Source organism: Arachis ipaensis, chromosome B06 (assembly GCF_000816755.2).
Source record: "Arachis ipaensis cultivar K30076 chromosome B06, Araip1.1, whole genome shotgun sequence".
Taxonomy (NCBI): domain Eukaryota; kingdom Viridiplantae; phylum Streptophyta; class Magnoliopsida; order Fabales; family Fabaceae; genus Arachis; species Arachis ipaensis.
Window position 1 is genome coordinate 25,667,486 of NC_029790.2, and position 24,044 is coordinate 25,691,529.

Sequence of the window (24,044 nt, forward strand, 5' to 3'; positions counted from 1 at the left end):
GCTATACTTGCCTATAAATCTTTCTAATTAAATATTACAAAATTAATATATAATTTTAAGTCATAGTTTAAATGACTAAGGCCTAGTTTGGGTAAATGACTTAAATAAGTTCTTTTGGAAAAAGAGTTTAAAGCATAAGGACTTTTATTAATAGTAGCTTATAAATAAGTTATTTTGTGTTTGGATTTTTAGTTATAAAAGTACTTATTTTAAAGTTGTAGCGTTTGAATAAATAACTCAAAAAATACATTTTTTTTACACAAGAGAATGAATATTAAAATAAGGGATAACGATGATAAAAAATACTTTCCAATATTAAATGTTGATTTTACATAACCTAATCACTAATATTGTGTATGATATGGTAGGTGAAAATAAAAAATAAATATAAAATGTGTGTCAATGTATATTTTGTTGCTGTTTTTTTATTTTTTTATACTCCTATTAGAACTCCCTTCTCTTTTATTGAGGTCAAGAACTTGCTATAATTAACTATGAAAATAATAGCAAGCTATAAAATCACATGTAAAAAAAATAAAATTAAAACTGAAATTTCATACCACAATTAAATACAAATTTAATAATAAAAATAGAATGATAAAATGATAAAAAAAAACCAAAAAAAATTATATGCAATAAATTATTCGGATGGAATATTGTCTGATAATGGTGGTGGAAGATCAATACTTTTAGCAAATGAATCATTACGTGAAAATGGTGATGGATGACCCTCACTTGCAGCCGATGGAACATTGCGTAAGAATGATGGTGGAAGGCCAATACTTCTAGCAAACCTTACGTGAAAATGGTGGTGGAGGGAAAGTAGATTTTTTTGTTTTGAAGTTAAATTTTTTTAAGTAAGTGGTAGAATGACTTATCCAGAAGTAGAGAAGTCATATATTTCTACTTTTTCAAAAAGTTATGAATTAACTTTTCGGGAAGTTAAAAATTTTTTTTAAAGTAGTGCCAAACACACATACGGTGACTTTTCATAATCCAAAAGTCAAAAAAGGTAGCTTCTGCTACTTCCCAAACGGGCTCTAATTTAAACAATAAAATTTTTTTATATAATTTTAAATTAACCAATCCAACATACATAAACTTTTATCATATTTGTTAACAAAAAAATAAAATTTATTATTTGAAAAATATAACATACGCATCATTAAAGTTGCAATAAAAGAAAAAGTCAAAATTTGTTATTTGAAGAACAAGAAAACTGTTCTTGTGGGAAGACCAAAGAAGCTTTGGCTCATTTACACCTTTCACAAGTTCTGATATTAATGACTCCACACCTTCCTCATCAATGACCAAAACCACTATTTCAGCTCCCTCCTTAGCTAAAGCTTGATCCTCCTAGAATATAAAATAAATAAAATCAGATTATGCATTCAAAGAACAACTTCTGCTCCACTAATAAAAGAAATTCTCTTTATAAGTCATTATCAATTAATGGCATGTGCCAGAGTTACTTAAGAGTTAGCATTATAACATAAAGCTTAATCTCAAGTGTCATTTCTTTACCACCTACGTTGCTCAACTAGTATATGCCATGGGAACTACCAAAATTCTAGTATTTTTCGGCAATTTATTTCTGTTGAAACTTTGTTAGAGAAATACTGACAGAACGTGTGGTTAGAAGAATGTTTTTACATTCCTAGGAATTTTACACCAAAAATCTTATATCAGAATGATCTTACAATATAAGATTCCCAAGAATATGAAAGCTTTTCATGAACCACACACCTCTTGACAGTTGACAGAAATGGTTTTATTGTAAATGGGTAGGGGTAAATTCAATATATTATAGTCTGTAAACTCATATTATTCATGTTTCGCACACGTTTAGAAAAAGAAAAATACTCAATGAAGATGGTTCAAATGAATTATAATTGCAGGGATAATTCCTGACCTCAAGAGCTTTTTCTTCATCGTACATAAATTTCGGAAGTTTCTTTATGATTTCTGTACTGTCAGCTGCAGCCAGTGTCCTGCTTATCTGGACAGTTCATAAAACACAAGCCAAAGATAAATATTTATATGCCTCTAAACTCATTACACAATCATTTTTAAGTTAAAAACATCATATAAAATACTACTCAACAGCAATTCATAAAAGAAGGTTCATGTAAAAACACATATATGACCACTGCTATCAAGTAAATGGAGTGTGTTTTTGTGTGTGTGTGTATATATACAAGTGGAAAAATAATATGAAAAAGAAGTAGAAGCAGTTTTATGACATCGAAGGGAGTCAACATATAGAGTCAATTCGGTATAAATGTGCTGATAGAAAACGAAGAAATCACACTGAATTTGATGTAGGTATAGTTAAGTTGCTGGGATCACATCTGATTCGAGTAATACATAAATTGGATTAAAGTAAAAGGGACTGCAGTGTGTTCTTTTTCCTGACTAAATTTAGCAAAATGTATATATGGATAATGGGGATACTGTTCTTTTTTCCGGTAGTTATAGTGAGAAACTTATAAATGATAAAAAGCTGAGAAAAAGGAACTAAAATTCAAGTAACAAAAGAAAAGTACCAGAGATGCAACGATGGTAGCTCTTCTTTCAAGGAAGAGAGTGAGGTGGCTAACAAAGTTTAAACTTCCAGTTAGCCATTTGCCAGAAGGAACATATAGTTGAGCACCACCCTTATCAGTGAATGACTTGAGATAGCATATAGCATTTTGGAATGCAACTGTGTTCAAAGTTTTTCCATCTCCAACTGCCCCAAATTCCAAGATCAAAACACTGTGAGGCCTAGCATTGTTCCATGCTTTCTGCTCATATGGCCCAAGACTATATTCTTCTCCATTGCTTTCCAGTGCAGTGCTCAATGCTACAAGCAAAAGCACAGCCACCTAAAAAGAAGAGAGCCATAAAACAAAAAGGAGAGTAGAGTTTTAAAGTGCACTCTTAACTTTACTAGAATGCTGGAACTAGAAGGGGCATTATGTCCCCTAAAACAGAGAAAACACTACCAAATTGACAAATTCACAAACAGTATTGAATCATTGCACAACTTTTGAAAAGAAAGAGTATCTGATAAACCACTATTTTATGATTTCTCTTGTGCTCAATTGAGTAGTTTTTATCAAATTTTTACTCACTTATTCATATAATTTTCATGGTTTTACAATTCCTTCTTTATTCTATGATATATGTGAAAACATGTTTCCTAGACCTTAAAAAACTGTTAATATTAATTATCCTTTATTACCATTCGATGTCGTGATTTGTGTGTTAAGTATTTTCAGGTTTTATAGGGCAGGAATGGCTTAGAGAATAGAAAGGAAACATGCAAAAGTGGAAGGAACGCGCGAAAATGAAGTTTTGAAGAAAATGGCAGCGACGCGCACGCATGGACGATGCGGACGCGTGCCTCGCGCAGAATACAAGCGACGCGTACGCGTGATTGACGCGTACGCATGACAAGGAAAATAATATGAATGAAATCCGGGAAGGGGCTCCAGTATATAGAGAGGATCTCACCGTTTAAAAAGTAATCATAGAAACGATGGAACCCACCATTTCTTTATCTATTTCTATTTTATTTACTATGTTTTTTCTCAATTCAATATACTTTCATATGGATAGGTTAAACGCTTTTAAATAAAAAGCAAAAAATGGTGGTCAGGAAGGTTATAGTAGCAAAAGCCATTGAAATTCTTACTCATTCACGCGTACGTGTGACAAGAAAAATCTCCAAATGACGCGCACGCGTGACCTACGCGTACGCGTGACAGACGCTACGTGCAGAAAGTTGCAGAATTCGCCCCCAGCAATTTCTGAGCTCCTTTTCGGCCCAAATCTAAGCCCAGAAACACAGAATAGAGGCTGGAGAATGAGGGAATCAAAGGATTCATCAATCGTTCATTCATTATTGACAATTTTAGGTTTTAGATGTAGTTTTCTAGAGAGAGAGGCTCTTAGATTTTAGGATTAGAATTTTTTCGTTTTCTCAATTCTAGGTTCAATGTTCCTTTAATTTATGTTCTCTTCTACTTTCATTTATTCTAGCATTCTAGTTTATCTATTTTTCCTATTGATCACTTTATGTTGCTATTTGATTTATGAATTCTCATGTTTAATTTGATTTTCTATTTAATATAATTTGAGGTATTTCAGATTTATGATTGCTTTCTTTAATTTATGTTATTGATGCTTTTAATTTAATTTATATTTCTTCTTCCTTTGCTTTGGTTGAGTAATTGGTGACACTTGAGTTATCAAACTCAGTTGTTGATTGAAAATTGGAATTTGCTTATTAATTTGGATCCCTCTAAAGCGAGTCTTTCCATAGGAGTTGACTAGGACTTGAGGAATCCCATTAATTGGTCCACTTGACTTTCCTTTATTTAGTAAGGGTTAACTAAGTGGGAGCAATAAACAATTCTCATCACAATTGATAAGGATAACTAGGATGGAATTTCCAGTTCTTATACTTTGCAATGGTTTTCATGATAATTAATTTACTTTCTTGCCAATTTATTTCCTTGTTCCTTATTTCAAAAAACCCAAAAAGATACTTTTCTCATAACCAATAATAAATCATAGTTCCCTACAATTTCTTGAGAGACGACCCGAGGTTTGAATACTTCGGTTATAAATTTTATTGGGTTTGCTTTAGTGACAAACAAAATTTTGTACGAAAGGATTCTTTGTTGGTTTAGAAGCTATACTTGCAATGAGGATTTATTTGTGAAATTCTTTACTAGCAGAAATCCGTTCCGTCAAAAATGGCGCCGTTGCTGGGAAATTACAATTGTGTGTCTTATTATTGGTTATTGTAAATATTTACTTCTTGCTTGTTTATTTGTTTTTATTTTTGTTTTTAATTTTTATTAGCTATTATGAGTTCTCACCCCTGTCGCTTTGAGTTTGGTTCCAATATTGTTGTTAGGAATGGAAGCTATAACAGGAACATGCATCAAGGTCGAAACAATCAAAAATGGAAGGAGCCACGAGGATTTGATCAACCCTTTCAGCAACAACACCCTCCAAGGTACCATGGACAACGACCATCCTACAATGCATGCCAAGACAATAGTTATGGTGGACCCTTTCATGACAAACCACCTCCACCAAATTACTATGGTCAAGAACCATTCCGAGGTGCGTACCAAGATGATAGATATGGTGGACCCCCTTGTAGTTACCAACAAGTCCCACCCTATGCTTATGAACCACCTCCACAATATACCTTTGAACCACCAAACTCACAAGCCCCTTACTACCAAACACCCCCATATGACCCTAACCCTTATCCACCATTTCCATATGCACCATGTCCATATCCATCGACCCAAGAATCAAAGGATCGTCTCAAGGAAATAGTGGATCAATTTCATGCAACTCTTCATCAATTGGAGCAAGCGATAAATCGATTATCCTCCCAACATTTGGATACTCAAGGAACTCCCAAGGCTTCATGTGGAAAACCTAATGACGAACGTAGCATGAAGGAGACACTAGAAACTCCGGTAGACAGTAAAGAGCATAACTTTGTATTGGAACAAATGGAGGAAGCCGGAATTATCGAAGAAGAAGAATTGGTTGAAGATTTAGGAGACGCTGAACCTCCATGGGAATCAAGAGTTGTGGAGAACTCCGTCCAGAAATTTGCAATTGATGCTGAGGAGGATAGTGCACAACCCCCAAGGCATGTACCTTATGAAAAACTGGACGGAACAGATCAAGAAGCAAGTTTCTTTGATGATGATGAACAGGAATCAAGCTCTCTTAATGAAAAGCTTGCATCCGAAATGGAACTCTTTGAGCTTGAAGAATCTTCTCCAAGTGAGTATGAAGATGATGTGGAGGTAGATTTTTCTCAACCTCCAACTTATGACTTGAGTGATGAGGAAGAAATCGAAGACTTTGATCTAGACCTGGTTGCAGTTGAAGAGGTTTGTAAGGAAGTGGAAGAATTCACAGAAGAGTACAAGGGAGTGGAGCTTGAAAGACCACTGAAAACACCTCTCCCAAGGCCATTACCACCCAATACAAACTTCAAGTGGGTAAAATCCTTAGCCTTTATCTTCACCTTTCCACTTGAATATAGTTTGCTCGAAACCGATGGCCAGCTTAGAGCTCTTTGTGGCTTTAAGAGTAAGAGGGAGATGATTAGTAATAGGAGTTAGCATCCAAGGTTCAATACGGTTCCACGCTCCAAATGTAAGTGCAAGGATTGGTATAGAGCTCGATTGAATGGGTTTCGGAAGATGTTTGGGTGTCTCAGTGGAAATTCGAATTGCGTACCGCCCGGTTGGAACAATGTAGATAAAAGCGAAGACGGGTACAAAAGCAAGGTTTAGGATCCTGGAATTCATTCTGATAATCAACACTCCTGGAGCCTGATCACCTGCTTTAACTTGCTCAAGGGCTTTACGTGCCTGGTTTGGGACCCCAGAGGCTATTGGAATTACAAACGTTGGTGGAGATTTCTGGATGAGTTCAAGCACAAGCCACCATAACAAGGAGCTCACCAAATGTCCAACTTAAGGACTTTAACTAAAAGTGCTAGGTGGAAGACAACCCACCATGGTATGATCGTTCTCTTTCAATCTTAATTTTATTTTGTTTTGTTTGTTTTTAGTTTTATTTTATTTTATTCTCCCTAGTCTCATTAATAACATCCGCATTAGTATCTGCATTTTGCATTCTGATTATATATATATGGCTACACCACGTGTGCGCATGGGCCACGCGGCCTCGATTTCAAATCGGCGTCTCCATCCAACGTCCAGAAAGTTAGGCTGGAATCGTGCGGCTGGTATGCGTAGGCATAAATTGACCCACGCGTGCGCATCCATGACGCGTGCGCGTCCATGATGCGTACGCGTCATTTTCATTTACACACAGCACGCGTGGGCATGCGTGACGCGTACGCGTCGCATGAAAATTTTTGCCCCCTAATTGAAACAGAGAGTTACACCAAAACGATGCTGGATTCGTGCGTTTAGCACAATTTTGGTCGACGCGTACGCGTGTCTCATGCGTACGCGACATTTTCATTATCCCCTGTTTACGCGTTCGCATCCATGACGCGTTCGCGTCGTTTCAATTTTACCTCATCCACGCGCACGCGTATGCGTGGATTTAAATTCACTAACCCCCCTGACGCAAAAACCCTAACCCTCGCGTGCCCATTCCCCCCCTTCCCCAACGTTCCATCTCCACTCTCTCTCCCTCCAAACCTCCATAGCCAAGTATTGCTCTGCATTCACATCATATGCTGCTGTTTTGGTTTACATTCTGCCTTAAATCTATCTTGATTGAGATTTCTGCTCCATACCATTTTACTTGCTGGTTTGATATAACTTGTTTTGAGATTTTTATAAACTGTTATTTCTATTTGACAAGTGCTGCTACTTGCATTATTATGCTGTTTGATTTTCCGGGAACGTTCCTTTTACTGCCAGAATGCTGCCCAATTTTTCACAAAAATGGTTTTACTTAATTGCCATTCATGACTTGCCTTTGGTACTTTTCCGTTGTGCTTTAATTAGTTTAAACCAAAGTCACCTCATGACATGCTAGGCTAGCATTCACTATCTCTTTTGGTTCCCTTCCAACTTCAATTGCATTATTGATGATTCATAATCTTTTTCATGCTTCTTTCATTTTCATGTTTATCATAAATAATCTGCATTATCTGCTTGAATGTGAGTTATTTGTTCTTCAAGTTTGTGCATTTCTGTTAGCTAGGAACCACAATACCATGCCACTAACTTTAACTGCCCTTATTCACTTTTGACTTCATTGACTTTCTAACTTTCCTCTTAGTTTTACACTAACTACTTTCAACCCCTTTCAAGGCATGTTTATTGTTGTTTCCTGACAAACAGGCATTCTGCATCTCATAGTTTTTGGATTGTGATTTTTAATTGAATTCTATGAATTTTATCTTGCATTCAGTCCACTATTCTATCTAATTCAGACTCACTTCATGCTTTGGCTATTATTTCTATTTTGCCCATCTATGCTTATATTGTTTGAATCCTATTTACCTTCCTATTTTTCTGCTTTAAGTTGCTAAATTATACCCTGAATTTTCTATTTTTCAGGATGTCTGACCCAAAAGAAAAGGGAAAGGCTAAGGCCACTACGGATAAAAGGAAACGAGGCCAAACATCTATGGCTCTGATAGATATACTACATGATGATTTCTGACGTGAGAAGAACTTTACTCCGTAGGAAAAAGCAGACCAACTAGTGCCTGCGACTAATCCGATCAAGTTCGCAAATCGCTACTGTGAACTGAAATATGAGGTCTTTAGGACTAAAAGACACCTATATCTGGAAAAGACCCTCATAATTTCACCTAAATTGCTACAGTATACTACAGAACAGATAAAACAGAGAGGCTGGTTCTTTCTATAAAGGAATTTGACTGAGATTAATGCATCATGGGTCCGGGAATTTTATTGCAACTATTATAAGACGACCTTGGATGCAGTACAGCTCAGAGGGAAGCATATTTTAGTTACTGAGGAGACCATTGAAGATATCCTCCATTTCCAGCCTAAGTCAGATGAACCAGACGGTTACCAGAAGGCTGAGGAAGCCATGAGATTTATGACTTTTGATTGGGAGGCAGTGAAGCGAACCATATCCATTGATCCAGCTGTCCCATGGGTTATGGGTAAATCGATAGTGAATTGAAATCACAGAAAAATACACAAACTTATAGTAAAGTCCAGAAATGTGAATTTAACATAAAATCTATTAAAAACATCCCTAAAAGTAACTAGATTCTACTGAAAATATATTAAAAACAATGCCAAAAAGCGTATAAATTATCCGCTCATCACAACACCAAACTTAAATTGTTGCTTGTCCCCAAGCAACTGAAAATCAAAATAGGATAAAAACAATAGAATATACTATAAATTCCAAACTATCAATGAAACATAGCTCCAATCAANGGATCCTTTTTATTTCCCTTGCCTTTTGGTTTTAAGGGTTATTGGCTTTTTGCTCTTGCCTCTTGGTTTTAAGAGCTTTTGACTTTTTCTGCTTGCTTTTTCTCTTTCTATTTTTTTTTTCGCCTATTTTTTTTTCTGCAAGCTTTGTTCTTTGCTGCTCTTTCTTGCTTCAAGAATCATTTTTATGATTTTTCAGATTATCAAATAACATGTCTCCTTGTCATCATTCTTTCAAGAGCCAACATATTTAATATTCTTAAACAACAACTTCAAAAGACATATGCATTGTTCAAGCATTCATTCAGAAAACAAGAAGCATTGTCACCACATCAATATAATTAAGCTAAGTTCAAGGATAAATTCGAAACTCATGTACTTCTTGTTCTTTTGAATTAAAACATTTTTTTATTTAAGAGAGGTGATGAATTCATAGGACATTCATATCTTTAAGACATAGTTACTAACTACTAATGATCATGTAATGAAGACACAAACATAGATAAGCACCATAACATAGAAAACGAAAAACAGAAGAAATAAGAGCAAGGAATGAATCCACCTTAGTGATGATGGCGTTTCAATGATGTTCTTGAGCTCTTCTATGTCTCTTCCTTGCCTTTGTGGCTTGATTCCTAGTGATTTTTGGTATTTCTATCCTCAGTTGCTTCCAATAATTATGTGGAGGGAAGTGCATCCCCTGAGGTATCTCAGGGATCTCTTGATTTGCAGCCACATGTTCTACCACTGAGCTGTAGATCCTTTACATAATTGTTTTACCACACCAAACTTAGAATGTTGCTCGCCCTCGACCAAAAGAAGAAGGAATAGATGAAGAAGAAGATGTGGAAAAAAAACTAGGATTATGAGGAAGGAATGTGGGGATCCTGTGGGGTCCACAGATCCTGAGGTGTCAAGGCATTTACATCCCTGCACCAATTTAGGCATGTAAAATGCCCTTGCACACAACTCTGGGCGTTCAGCGCCAGGTTGGTGCCCATTTTGGGCGTTCAACGCCCATTTGCTGCCATTTCTGGCGTTGAACGCCAGAACCATGCTTGTTCTGGGCGTTCAGCGCCAGGATGTTGCCCATTTTGGGCGTTCAGCGCCAGAACCATGCTCTGTTCTGGCGTTTGAACGCCAGACAGATGCTCCTCCAGGGTGTGATTTTTCTTCTGCTGTTTTTTATTTTTGTTGTTGGGTTTGGCTGCCATCTCCTTTACTTGTTCGAAATTTTCAATCAAGTTGTCTCTGGATTGTTGTAATTTAGCTTCTCTTAATTTTCTCTTCAGAGTCCTTTCAGGTTCTGGATCAGCTTCAACAAGAATGCCTTTTTCTCTGTCCCTGCTCATAAGAAAGAGGAGAGAAAAAGAAAAGAAGAGGAAGAGACAAAGAATGTAATATAATGGAAGAAACACAACTGTGAGGAGGCTAGAGATGTGAGATGAGATGTCAGGATATGAATGAATAAATAGAATAAGATGGGAGAGGGGGGATTTTCGAAAATATTTTTTTGAAAAGGAGTTAGTGATTTTTGAAAATGGTTTTTTTGAAAAATGTTAGTGATTTTTTTTAAATTAAAAATAACAATAAGAATAATTAGTTAATTAAAAAGAAATTTTTGAAAAAGAGGGAAGATATTTTCGAAAATTAGAGAGAGAGAGTTAGTTAGGTAGTTTTGAAAAAGTTAAGAAACAAACAAAAAGTTAGTTAGTTAGTTGAAACAAATTTTTGAAAAGATAAGAAGTTAGGAAGTTAGAAAAGATATTTTGAAAAGATATTTTTGAAAAAGATTTGATTTTTAAAATCTCAATTAATGACTTGATTCACAAGAAATCACAAGATATGATTCTAGAACTCAAAGTTTGAATCTTTCTTAACAAGCAAGTAACAAACTTCAAATTTTTGAATCAAAACATTAATTGATTATGTTATTTTTGAAAATTTGGTATAAAAATAAGAAAAATATTTTTGAAAAATATTTTTGGAATTTTCGAAAATAACTAAGAATTTTGAAAAAGATTTGATTTTTGAAAAAGATTTTGAAAAAGATAAGATTTTCAAATTGAAAATTTGATTTGACTCATAAGAAACAACTTGATTTTAAAAATTTTTGAAAAGGTCAACTCAAATTTTCGAATTTGATGAGAGAAAAATAGAAAGATATTTTTTTTATTTTTGAATTTTTATGATGAGAGAGAAAAACACTAAAAATGATGCAATGCATGAAATTTTTAGATCAAAACAATGAATGCATGCATGAATGATATGAGTGTCAAGATGAACACCAAGAACACTTTGAATGTCAAGATGAACATCAAGAACATAATTTTGAAAAATTTTTAATGCAAAGAAAACATGCAAGACACCAAACTTAGAATTCTTTAATGCTTAGACACTAAGAATTCAAGAATGCATATGAAAAACATGAAAAGACACAAAACAAAAAATCATTAAGATCAAACAAGAAGACTTACCAAGAACAACTTGAAGATCATGAAGAACACCATGAATGCATGAGAATTTTCGAAAAATGCAAGATGCATATGCAAGTGACACCAAACTTATGATATGACTCAAGACTCAAACAAGAAACACAAAAATATTTTTGATTTTTATGATTTTCTAATTTTTTTAGATTTTTATTTTATATTTTTCGAAAAATTCTTTTGAAAAAGAAAACAAAGATTCCAAAATTTTTAATATGAATTCCAAGAATCTTGCCATGTTAGTCTTAAAGCTCCAATCAAAGGGTCAGGCATGGCTTAATAGCCAGCCAAGCTTTAATCAAAATATGAGTGTAATTCAGACATGACAAGCCTAACATGCTCTATCCAAAAGAATTAGACATGGCTTTACAGCCAGCCATGCTTCACATGCTTCATGAAACACTGGAATTTATTCTTAAAAATTCTGAATAAAAAAATTTTTTTCCAACAGCATCAGCAGTCCTTTTTCAACCTCTGAATCTGATTTTTGCTCAAGTCCCTCAATTTCAGCCAGAAAATACCTGAAATCACAGAAAAACACACAAACTCATAGTAAAGTCCAGAAATGTGAATTTAACATAAAATCTATTAAAAACATCCCTAAAAGTAACTAGATTCTACTGAAAATATACTAAAAACAATGCCAAAAAGCGTATAAATTATCCGCTCATCATGAATCCAAAGGGCATCAAGATTATTTATCTTAATGATGAGGCTCGGCTATGGCAACAAATTCTGAGCAACTATGTGATGCCGAGCACTCATGAGACTGAGGTGCCAGCTACCATGATAACTCTCATCTGGTGTGTTAATGGAAGGAAAGGACTTGTACCTTCCACGATTCATCAGGCACTTCATGGCCAGGGTTCATGTCTGAGGCACTCTGTCATTCCCCTATTTGATTACCCAGTTGGGCCGCCGGGTTGAGGTACCCTGGGAGCCTGAGAATGAGAGGCCACCAGCTGCCGACTGCAAGAAGATCATCCCACACGGCAGGAAGTTCGAGGCTTTGGGCTACAGACCGCCCTCTCTTCCTGCCTCTGCTGACGTAGCCACATCCTCTGCTGTCCCTTCTGCACCTACTGCACTTACCCACACCCACAACACCCTCACCAGCTTCCCAGCCCATATACCACCTAGTGCACCGACTCTTTGAGCGCCTGGATCAGATGGAGCGTCACAATAAGCGACGCTACAAGCATCTAAAGCTAATGATCAGGATAGGACACACTGACATTCCCTCCGAGCCTGACACACCATCGGAGCCATCTGAGGAGGAGACGGATGAGCAGGAGGACGATGCATGGGCAGAGGATGAGCAGGCAGAGCCCCAGCAGGCAGAGCCGCAGCATGAAGAGCCCCAGCATGAGGAGCCTCAGCAGACACAGCCGGTAGATCCACAGGCTCCTATACAGGCAGAGCCTCAGGCACCTTCACTACTAGAGCCCATAGAAACAGCATCAGCACACCCTTCCGGAGGTGACGACTCTTCACAGCCAGCCTGACTAAGCATTGAGGACGATGCTATTATATAAGTGTGGGGAGGTCGCCATCTCTGGTGAACTTTATTTTGGTGAACTACTTTCAGACTCTTTTTATCCTATTTTGTTTCATTTTCTGTATTTTTATTTTATTTTATTTCATCTTATTTTCCTTTCAGTATTTGCACATTTTCTATTACTGTACTTTTGTCTATTTATACTTTATCACATTTTGCACTTTGGGCTGTATATATCTTAGATATTTAGCTTGATTTGCACTATTAGCTTATTAGTTGTGATATAGAAAAATTGATATTATTAAGTTTAGTATACTCTTTTTAGCATATGATAATTTGGTTTAATTGAAAATAGAGAGTAAACTAGAAATTTTTAGATTTCATAATCACAACAATCCACTTAACATATATATAGTAATAAGTGTTGGTAAATTGACGATATTTTTCAAAGAATGTATTTATTTCTTTACAAAATCCATTCAAGGATTCACATTGATTGAGTTGGAACTCTTTATTCTTACTTGCATGATATACATAAATGATATATGGTTTTTGGGCCAAAGAACACAACCTATGAGATTTGAGCTTAATTGCATGGTTACATTACTTAACCATAGTTTTCATTCCTGTGTGTTTCTTCACTATGATTGCAATCTTTTGCTTTGTTCCATTATATATGTCCAATATAGAATGTATTTACATGCTTGTATATGACTGAGGCCATTACTTGTTTTTGCTCACTTATCCCAAATAAGCCTACCCTTTTATGTCACCCTTGTTAGCCACCTTGAGCCTTTTAATCCCCTTCTGTTCTATAACCACATCACTAGCCTTAAGCAGAAAAATAAATTAAATACTCCAAATTGGATCTTTGGTTAGCTTAAGATAGAGATTATGTACTAACTAAGTGTGGGAAACCATGGAAACTTGGGTTGATAGGAAAGTATTAAATTGATAGATTATTTGAAATTTGGGTGCATGCTCATGTGAAACCAAAATAATTAAAATACCATATGCATGGATATGTTATGTTTATCTTAAAAAAACTTATAATTAAATAAATAAATAAGAGGACAAAATTACCCCAGTATTAAGCTTAGTAAACGATCAATGCATATGTAATAAAATTAAAAATGATTTGGTACATGAGTGTGAAATGAAAAAAAAAGTGGGAATTATGGGTAGCTAGGTATAATTTTAGAGTTGTATAAGAGTAAGTATATTTTAGGTGAGATCTTAGACTAATCAAGGATTCAATTTATAGCTCACTTAGCCATATATATATACCCTCACCTTTGCCTTAACCCCATTACAACCTTGAAAAGACCTCATGATGTTTCCATTGGTACATTAAATATTTGTTGATTGGTTAGATAAAGAACAAAGTTTTAGAAAGTATGACTAGAGAAGAGTAGAGTGATTAACCCCAACCACTGAGTGATTAAAGTGTATATACAAATCCAGTGAGGGTTCAATAACTCATCTCCATATATCCATGTTTGATCACTGTTTATCTTGCAAGTTTGTGAATTCTTTTGATTAACTCAACTCAATTGTGAATGTGTTTTAATATGATTTAGCCTTGGTTTTGCATATATGATTCCTTGAAAATTTGAATCAATCTGACCACATGTAAGCTTTATATATCTAGGTGGATAGTAATTAGAATTGCATGATTCATATAGGTAGCTTGCATTTAGATAGATTGCATTGCATGGATTCCACCGTTCTACCTTCACTCTTTTTCAGTTTCTCTTGAATTTAGCATGAGGACATGCTAATGTTTAGTATCTTTAACAGCAAAACAAAATATTCCATTTCAGCTTCCGCTTGGAACAGGAATGCAGTTATTATTATTAAACATGCCAACCCCCTTCATAATTCTCAAAAGCCAGGTAACCAGAAAAGTGCTTCTGAAACGTTATAATAGCTTATTCCACAAAGATATAATTATTGCAAGGAGGAAAAAAGAAAAAACAAAAGGTGATGACTGATGAGGACCAACATGAATGTAAGCTAGGAAAGTCTAGAATAGTGAATATTCTAGTATGGCAACTACCATGAAAAGAACAGTGTAAAACAGTAAAGCAATTAATGTCAACTACAAAGATCTCATCTATCTAGGCTTGGTTTCAGAGACAAGAAAAGGATATATCAACCAACCTACCTTAGCGCGGTCACCAATCTCATAAATTTTTGTCTCCCCTCAGATTTCACTTAGAAGAAAACAATGATCTTAATAGCAATCTCATAAAATAATAATAATGATTGTATATCAGTATATGCAAATTAGTTTTTTACAATTAAAGAACTCAGCATCTTCCTTTGAATTCAACCTTGATCTCTTAATCTACACATGTATTATTAGAAAGGATTGCGCTCAATGCCATGTTTATAACTAAAGGCTAAGCTGGGAGCACATGTTATTGCAAGTTACTCACTTTGTTTAGATCTCCGATTGGTGTTTTCTGTGAAAGTAATGAATGTCAGTGTCACAACTCAAAAAGAAATCATAATGGTGGCCTTCATGTTGAGTGCATTCTGATGACAAGTCATCTTATGCTAGTTTTACTAGCAATTTTCATTTGCTTTCATTAGGTTTCAGGCACTTTCTTGCACAATAAGTAAGTGATTGGAGTGGAATTTCATGTTCATCTTGATTCAATCAAACATCATTAATTTTATACAAAATCATGAGATTTATGCAAGAATTAGGTGATTATTATAAATGATGCAAAACCTTATGATTTTGGTGAGACTTTGATTGCATGTTTGGTTGATTTCAGGTGAAAAATGAAGAGAAAGAGATGCATTGCAGAGTAACGCTGCGCTCAAATGAAGAACGCCACGCTCTCTACCCACGGGCACGCGTACAGGACGCTTACGTGTGGGGGACGAATTCTGGAAGACCCACGCGTACGCGTGGATGTAATTGGTGCTCATTTGCAAAGAGAGTGCTACGTTAGCTTAATGAGCGTTTTCGAGCAAATCTGAATTTGGAATTGAAGTTCTGCAACCGACGCGCATGCGTACATGATGCGCACGCGTCGATGGAGCATCTGAGATGAAGCACGCAAATGCGTGGGTGGCGCAGAAGCTTGGAATCAACATTTTGCCATCTACGCGCACGCACAGAAGACGCGCACGCGTAGGGAGCGCTCATGGTGCGAACGTAGTGCTCGTTTGAAGAACGCTATCAAGGATGCGCACGTGTGAATGGTGCACGCAAGCATGATGGAGGCTAAAGATGGCAATTACGTGTACGCGTATGTGACGCGTACGCGTGGATGTGCAAAAATGCGAAGCGACGCATGGGCATGAAGCACGCGTACGCGTGATGAGCATTCAGCGAGCAAGGACGCACGCAGTAAACGCGTACGCGTCAGTAAATAAACGTTGCGCTCTCTTTTAGAATGCTACGTTCCCCTAGAAGCTGCAACCAAGTACCAATCTTGACCCACTTCATCAGAGGCCAAAAAGCCCACTCCAAGTACTTGATGACTAAATTAGAAAGTGTATAAATAGGATAAAATTTGATTTCAATAGGATCTCTTCTTTTAGATCTTCTTTTTACCTTCTTTTATTTTTCCTTTTAGTTCTATTTTAGGAATTCTGGAGAATTGGGAGATCTATTTTTATTTGCCTTCTATTTTTCCTTCTGTTCTTCTCCTTCTGCAATTTTTCTTTTCTGTTTTGGTACTAGAGCAATGATGAACTAAACCCCAATTTCATTATGGGGAGGAGCTCTATTGTAATTCCAATGAATCAATAAAATTCTTCTTCATCTTAATTCAATTTAGTAGCTATTGGATATCTTTTGTTTTGATTTAGAATTCTCCACTCCGGAAGGGGGTTGAATTCAATTGAATGCTTGTGTGAGCCTCGAAAGGGGAATCACTTGCATTAGAATTAGAGCTCTATCCTTCACTACTCTCTTGATCAACACTATTCGAGAGGAATTGAGATACTGAGAGTTAGTGTGGCTTATGGATGAGAGATATGCACTTAACCTCTTCTCATGACAATTAGATCAATGAATTGGCACGATTGATTGTGATTAGAGGTTGGATTGCCAAGGAATTGGGATCCAATCAATTTCAATCCGCCATAGATCTACCAAATGATTGAGAAAGGAGTTGAGACCAAATTGATTCAAGGAGGATTACAGTATCTCCAATCCCTGATGAATCACTTTCTTTGAATTTCTTCACCTTAGAGTTTTCTGATTTACTGCACGTTACATTCTGTTTTGATTCCCAGCACCCAAATCCCTTTATTATTCATGCAATTTAAGTTTCCTGGCAATTTAGATTCTGCAATTTAAATTTCTTACACTTTAAGATTCAGTTATTTACATTTCTTACATTTTAAGATTCAGCTCTTTTAATTTGTTGTTCTCTAAGTTTTTGCAATTTACTTCTCCTGCAATTTAAGATTCTACCAGTTTTACTTTCTGTACTTTAATTTCTTACAATTTATATTCTGTTAATCAACTTTCACTCAAATCATCAACTGTCTGCTTAACTAAATTCATCATCCAACTAAAATTGCTCAATCCATCAATCCCTATGGTATCGACCTCACTTTTATGAGTTTTACTACTTGATGCTACCCGGTGTACTTGCCGGTGAGTTTGTGTGGAATCGATTTTCCCTCATCAAGTTTTTGGTGCCGTTGCCGAGGATTGATATAGATTGACAATGATTAAGTAGGTGATAATCTAGATTAAGCACTTTTTTCTTGTTTTTGCTAAGCATATTAACTGTTTGTGATTTTGTTTCTACTAACTTTAACTTAACTCTAGCAATAGAGTGTTCTATTTTTGTTTTCCTTTGGTTTGTTTGTGTTGTATGCCAGGAGGAAGAAGAGGTGCATCTACCTCTTTTGATTCTGAGCCAGAGAGGTCATTCTTGAGATTGAGAAGAGAAGCAAGAGGGAAGAGAGTTATTGGAGAAGAAGAATCAGAAAAGGAAGAACAAAAAATGGAGGGTAACCTCCCTAATCCACCAAAAGAGGTGGCCAACAACAATGGCCAGCCTCCAAGGAGAGTTCTAGCATCATATACCTTCCCCAATCCAAGAAACTGTGGGAGCAGTATACTCACTCCTAATGTTCATGCAAATAACTTTGAATTGAAGCCTCAGCTTATCACTTTGGTGCAAAACAATTGTTCCTATAGAGGAGGCCCCCTTGGAGATCCAAATCAACACCTATCTGTCTTCCTAAAAATATGTGAAACTGTCAAGACAAATGGTGTGCATCCGGATATTTACAAGTTGCTGTTGTTTTCATTTTCTTTGAGGGACAAGGTATCTCAATGGCTGGAGACATTCCCCAAAGAAAGCATCAACACTTGGATAGAGAATCACTGTATGAGGCATGGGAAAGATACAAATCTCTTATTAGGAATGTCCACCTGAGATGTTTAGTGAATGGGACAGACTTCAAAATTTTTATGAGGGGTTGACTCTAAAAGCTCAAGAGTCCTTGGATTACTCTGCAGGAGGCTCATTACAACTGATGAAGACAACTGAGGAAGCCCAGAATCTCATAGACACTGTGACCAATAACCAATACTTTTATGCTCACCAGAGGCAACGCCAACCAGTTCAAAAGAAGGGTGTGTTGGAGCTAGAAGGAGTGGATACTATCTTGGCACAGAACAAGTTGATGCACCAACAAATTCAGCAACAAATGAAGTTGATGACAAAGAGAATTGATGGACTTCAAGTGGCTGCAGTGAACACAGCAAGCCAACCCTCAATTGGATGGAGCCAAAGTGAAGAAGCTTTTAAGAAAAGCAACTATGATCAGCAACCAGAACAAGTCCAATACATGCATAACACCTCAAGCTCCTCTCAGAATGAATTCCATGAGGATACATACGATCCATCATAGAAGAATCATCCCAACTTGAGGTGGGGTGATAATCAGAATTCATGGCAAAAGAACCACAATTCCAACAACTCTCGCAACACACACAACCAAAATCACTCATCCAATAACACTAACCAATACAGAAACTCACAAAATACATATCACCAACCCCACAACAACTCACAAAATCACCAAAATAACTTCTCCACATCCACATTCTACCCACAAAATATACCTGCAACTAATTCAAATAATTTCCAGCAAAAACCATCTCAGTTCACACAACCATCATCAAATCCAGACTCTCAGAGAATCTCTAATCTAGAGATATTGATGGAGAAGCTCATCAAGAATCAAGAGATGGCGAGACAAGATCAAGCCCTGACCAATAAGAATCACGAAGCTTCAATGAGGAATATAGAAAGACAAATTAGACAATTGTCCAAACAACAAGCTGAAAGGCCAACCAACTCTTAAGAAGCATGTTTTCAATCATAGCACATAATCAGGAAGGAAATATAAAACCATGCAAATAGTATGAATAAGTGGGTAAAGAGTTGATAAAAACCAGTCAATTGAGCACAAGATAAACCATAAAATAGTGGTTTATCAACCAACCAGCTCATTCCCAAGTGATACCATTCCAAATCCCAAAGAAAAATGTAAAGCAATTCAACTCAAGAGTGAAAGAACATTTGAGGATGATAAGGCTAATAGCAAGAAAGAAGTGGTAGCAGAGGAAAAGAATCAAGAGAATTCCAAGAAGAAAGAGGATGAGCCACAGGCTTCAAAAAAGGGAAAACATGTCATGACAGAGCCTCCACAAGAACAGAAGAAGGAAGTGAAGCCATATATTCCACCTCTACCATACCCTCAAAGATTACAAAGAGAGCTCAAGGACCAATAATTTTCCAAGTTTCTGGAGGTTTTTAAGAAGCTGGAAATCAACATTCCCTTTGCTGAAGCATTGGAGCAGATGCCTTTGTATGCCAAATTCCTCAAAGAGCTCATCATTAAGAAGAGAAGCTGGAATGAAAAGGAGACAGTGGTCTTGACCCAAGAGTGCAGTGTAGTGATTCAAAAAGGTCTCCCACCAAAACTCAAATATCCTGGGAGCTTCTTTCTGCCTTGTACCATTGGCAATATGTCCATTGATAAGGCACTGTGTGATTTAGGATCAAGTATCAATCTGATGCCTTTATCTATGATGAGAAGGTTGTCTATAGAAGAAGTAAAGCCTACAAGGATGACCTTGCAACTTGCTGATCGATCAATGGTAATTCCTAATGGAGTGGTTGAGAATCTCTTAGTCAAGGTGGGCAAGTTCATATTTCCAGTGGATTTTGTGATCTTGGATCTAGATGAAGAGGGAGGTGATTCTATCATATTAGGAAGACCTTTTCTAGCCACAGCAAGGGCCATCATTGATGTGGATAAAGTAGAAATGACTTTGAGAGCACATGATGAGCAAATCACTCTAAATGTTTTTAAGGAGATGCAGCATCTGGCTGAAGAGAAAGGTTGCATGAGAATTGAAGAGGAAGACTTAAACTAGAAGGAAAAACCCAAGGAAGCACTCATCAACTCACCCTTGGAGCAGAAGACAGACATTGAAGAATTGAGGAAGAAGACTCAAACTGGAAAGAAAAACCCAAGGAGGTACTCATCAACTCACCCTTGGAGCAGAAGACAGACATTGAAGAAAAACAAAAGGGTCATAAGGATAAGAAGACTGAGAAGGGATTGCAAAAAGAGGTTAAGAAAGCTCCTGACATAAAGCCTGTTGCCAAGAAGGAAGGGTCACCAAAAGAAGGAAAGAAGAGCAAGAAAAGGTTCCAAAAGGGTGGAGAAACAAGAAAATCCTAACTGAAGGGTTCTCAAAAGGAGACAAAGTGAAACTCTACCAACAGTTGGAGACATTTCCACAATCTGATGATTATTATACTGTCAACAAAATACTCTCGCTGGAACATATAGAGATTGTGCATCAAATCACAAGAAAAAGGTTCACAGTGAGAGGGGACAAGATGAGGCACCATAATCATCAGCCACCCTAACAAAGAATCAATGTCAAGCTAGTGACAGTAAAAGAGCGCTAGAGGCAACCCATGATTTAGTATTTTTGCTTTTGTTTTAATGTCAATAATTAATGGTTCTTCTAGCATGAATTTAAGCTCTCATGGGTAGATTTGATCGCTGCATACATTATTTTAAAGCGTATGTCTGATTCCTAAGTTTGGTGTGCCTAAAGGCACTCTAAAATGGCTTTTTAAGCATGATGATCATACAACCATCTTAGGATATATACTCATTCATTGAAGTATATAGCCAAACATTAAGTTTGGTGTTCTACATATGCCATGAATTTCAAGAAAGTCACATCTGCTCTAAGACTCAAATTCATGAAAAGATAAACCATGTCTTGCATCATTTTTGTGAATTTATTTTGTTAAAATAGAAAATAAAATGTTCCCTATAATGAATAAACTAACAGTGACAAAAATCAAAATTTCACATGAATTATTTGATGTAAAACAAGTTTAGTGTCCACCAAAACTATGTATGCTTACATGTGGCACGGTTAGTTATTCATGTATAAGGAACATGTGGCCTAAATTTTCAATTTCCTATATCTAGTTATTAAATTGCATTTTCTAAACTATTTGTCTAGTTTCATGAATTTGTAAACAATTAAAGAGCAAGAGCCCAGAGAAATGTAGAAAGAATGGAACAAAGGTTGAAGGGGGCTGGACTCTGGGATTAGATAGACCAGTCTTGGGATCGGAGAAGCCCTGCTGAAGAACAACAAGAAACAAAAAAGAAGAGAAAACAGGAGCCAAAGAAGAAAGGAGAGTCCAGCAAGGGAAAGGAGCACAAAAATTAGAGGTGGTGGAGTTCCATTCATAATCTTAGTAAATAAGGAAGATGCACATCTGAAAAATGATGTGCCTTCCAAATTTTCATGTTATGCACTTTTATTATTTTGAGCTTATATGTTCTGCATCTTTATGTTTTTTAATAAGTTTTCATGTTCTGCATTGTTATGATAGTTTGCATATGCATCACTCACTTTACTGGAATTCATGTCTTGTTCCCTTCTGCATAAATAAGAGAAAATGATTGACCAGAAAGTAATTATTCAATGTGATAGGGATGATAATAAAGTTCAGTGGTGGTAATTGCTTGATTAGTTGGTAAGCTCAATAATAAAAGCTGCAAGGTAGAATATCTCCTTCAAGTATAAACTTAGTTGCTGTTATGGACCTTCAATTAATAAATATCCTTAGAAAAAAAAAGAGAGCAAAAAGGAAAGGAAGAAAAGCTAAGAATTGGTAACAAGAATGAAAGAAACAATAAGAAAGCTAGACACCAATAGTTTGGACCTTAAGACACATGCCTGTGGTGTCTTTGTATTAGGATCTCCTTGGATTGTCAGGTTCTGAGGAGTATTTTAAAACTCGGTAACTTGGATTAACTAATCCGGGATTATCAACCGAAAATTCACTATCAAGAGCAACCTAATTACAAGACATTTAGTAACCCAAAGAGGTGTTGGGCATCAATGTCTTTAAGAAGAATTGTGAGCCAAGTGCCTGTAGTGAAGAGTTGTTGAGTAAAATTGAGCCAAAAAGCTGCTGTAACACTTGACACTGAGCTACAATTGAAAAATAAGTTTCTAAAGCAAAAAGGAAGAAATAAAATCTAACAAGGATCAATAAAGAATAAGGTCTTATAGCAGCAACTCTAGTTAATACTCAAAGAGGCAATTCACATTTGGAAGTTGATAATAATTGAGCTGCATTCTGTCTGCATAAAACCCCATGAACCAGATTCAATCACCTGCTAATAAGGACATATATGCTTATCTGTCTTCATTCCTTTCTCTCATGCTTTAGTGCTTGCTTGGGGACAAGTAAGATTTAAGGTTGGTGTTGTGATGACAAGTCATCTTATGCTAGTTTTACTAGCAATTTTCATTTGTTTTCATTAGGTTTCATGCACTTTCTTGCACAATAAGTAAGTGATTGGAGTGGAATTTCATGTTCATCTTGATTCAATCAAACATCATTAATTTTATACAAAATCATGAGATTTATACAAGAATTGGGTGATTATTATAAATGATGCAAAACCTTAGGATTTCGGTGAGACTTTGATTGTATGTTTGGTTGATTTCAGGTGAAAAAATGAAGAGAAAGAGATGCAGTGAAGAGTAACGCTGCGCTCAAATGAAGAACGCAATGCTCTCTACCCACGCGCACGCGTACAGGACGCTTACACGTGGCAGACAAATTCTGGAAGACCCACGCGTACACGTGGATATAATTGGCCCTCATTTGCAAAGAGAGCGCTACGATAGCTTAATGAGCATTTTCGAGCAAATCTGAATCTGGAATTGAAGTTCTGCAACCAACGCGCACACGTACATGACCCACACGCATCGATGGAGCATCTGAGATGAAGCACGCAAACGCGTGGGTGGCGCGGAAGCTTGGAATCAACATTTTGCCATCCACGCGCACGCGTGGGGAGCGCTCATGGCGCGAACGTAGCGCTCATTTGAAGAACGCTATCAAGGACGCGCACGCGTGAATGGTGCGCGCAAGCATGATGGAGGCTGAAGATGGCAATGACATTTACGCGTATGTGACGCGTACGTGTGGATGTGTAAAAATGCGAAGCGACGCATGGGCGCGAAGCACGTGTACGTGTGATGAGCATTTAGCAAGCAAGGACGTGCATGCGCAGTAGACGCGTACATGTCGGTAAATAAACGCTGCGCTCTCTTTTAGAACGTTACGTTCCCCTGGAAGCTGCAACCAAGTACCAATCCTGACCCACTTCATCAGAGGCCAAAATGCCCACTCCAAGTACTTGATGACTGAATTAGAAAGTGTATAAATAGGAGAAAATTTGATTTCAATAGGATCTCTTCTTTTGGACCTTCTTTTTACCTTCTTTTATTTTTCTTTTTAGTTTTGTTTTAGGAATTCTGGAGAATTGGGAGATCTGTTTTTATTTGCTTTCTGTTTTTCCTTCTGTTCTTCTCCTTTTGTAATTTTTCTTTTCTGTTTTGGTACTAGAGCAATGATGAACTAAACCCCAATTTCATTAGGGGGAGGAGCTCTATTGTAATTCCAATGAATCAATGAAATTCTTCTTCTTCTCAATTCAATTTAGTAGCTATTGGATATCTTCTATTTTGATTTAGAATTCTCCACTCCGGAAGGGGGTTGAATTTAATTG

The 24,044-nt window shown here is 36.5% G+C and overlaps 2 protein-coding genes and 1 long non-coding RNA gene across 3 annotated transcripts; 1 reads left to right on the plus strand and 2 right to left on the minus strand.

The window, feature by feature from the left end:
* LOC107648036 (probable polygalacturonase) lies at nt 1,026-2,867 on the minus strand (the record flags this gene model as incomplete). The annotated part of the gene is made up of 3 exons (XM_016352064.2): nt 1,026-1,356; nt 1,913-1,999; nt 2,547-2,867. Coding segments are annotated over 3 exons (627 nt in total), but the record flags the coding sequence as incomplete, so codon positions are not given.
* On the minus strand, nt 2,945-15,086 carry LOC110263255. The gene is made up of 3 exons (XR_002348581.1): nt 14,719-15,086; nt 14,654-14,660; nt 2,945-3,048 (listed from the first exon to the last, which is right to left on the minus strand). It is a non-coding gene; the product is annotated as an uncharacterized LOC110263255 (long non-coding RNA).
* On the plus strand, nt 19,774-20,352 carry LOC110263724. The gene has a single exon (XM_021105487.1). The coding sequence runs from the start codon at nt 19,774-19,776 to the stop codon at nt 20,350-20,352; it is 579 nt and encodes a 192-aa protein (XP_020961146.1).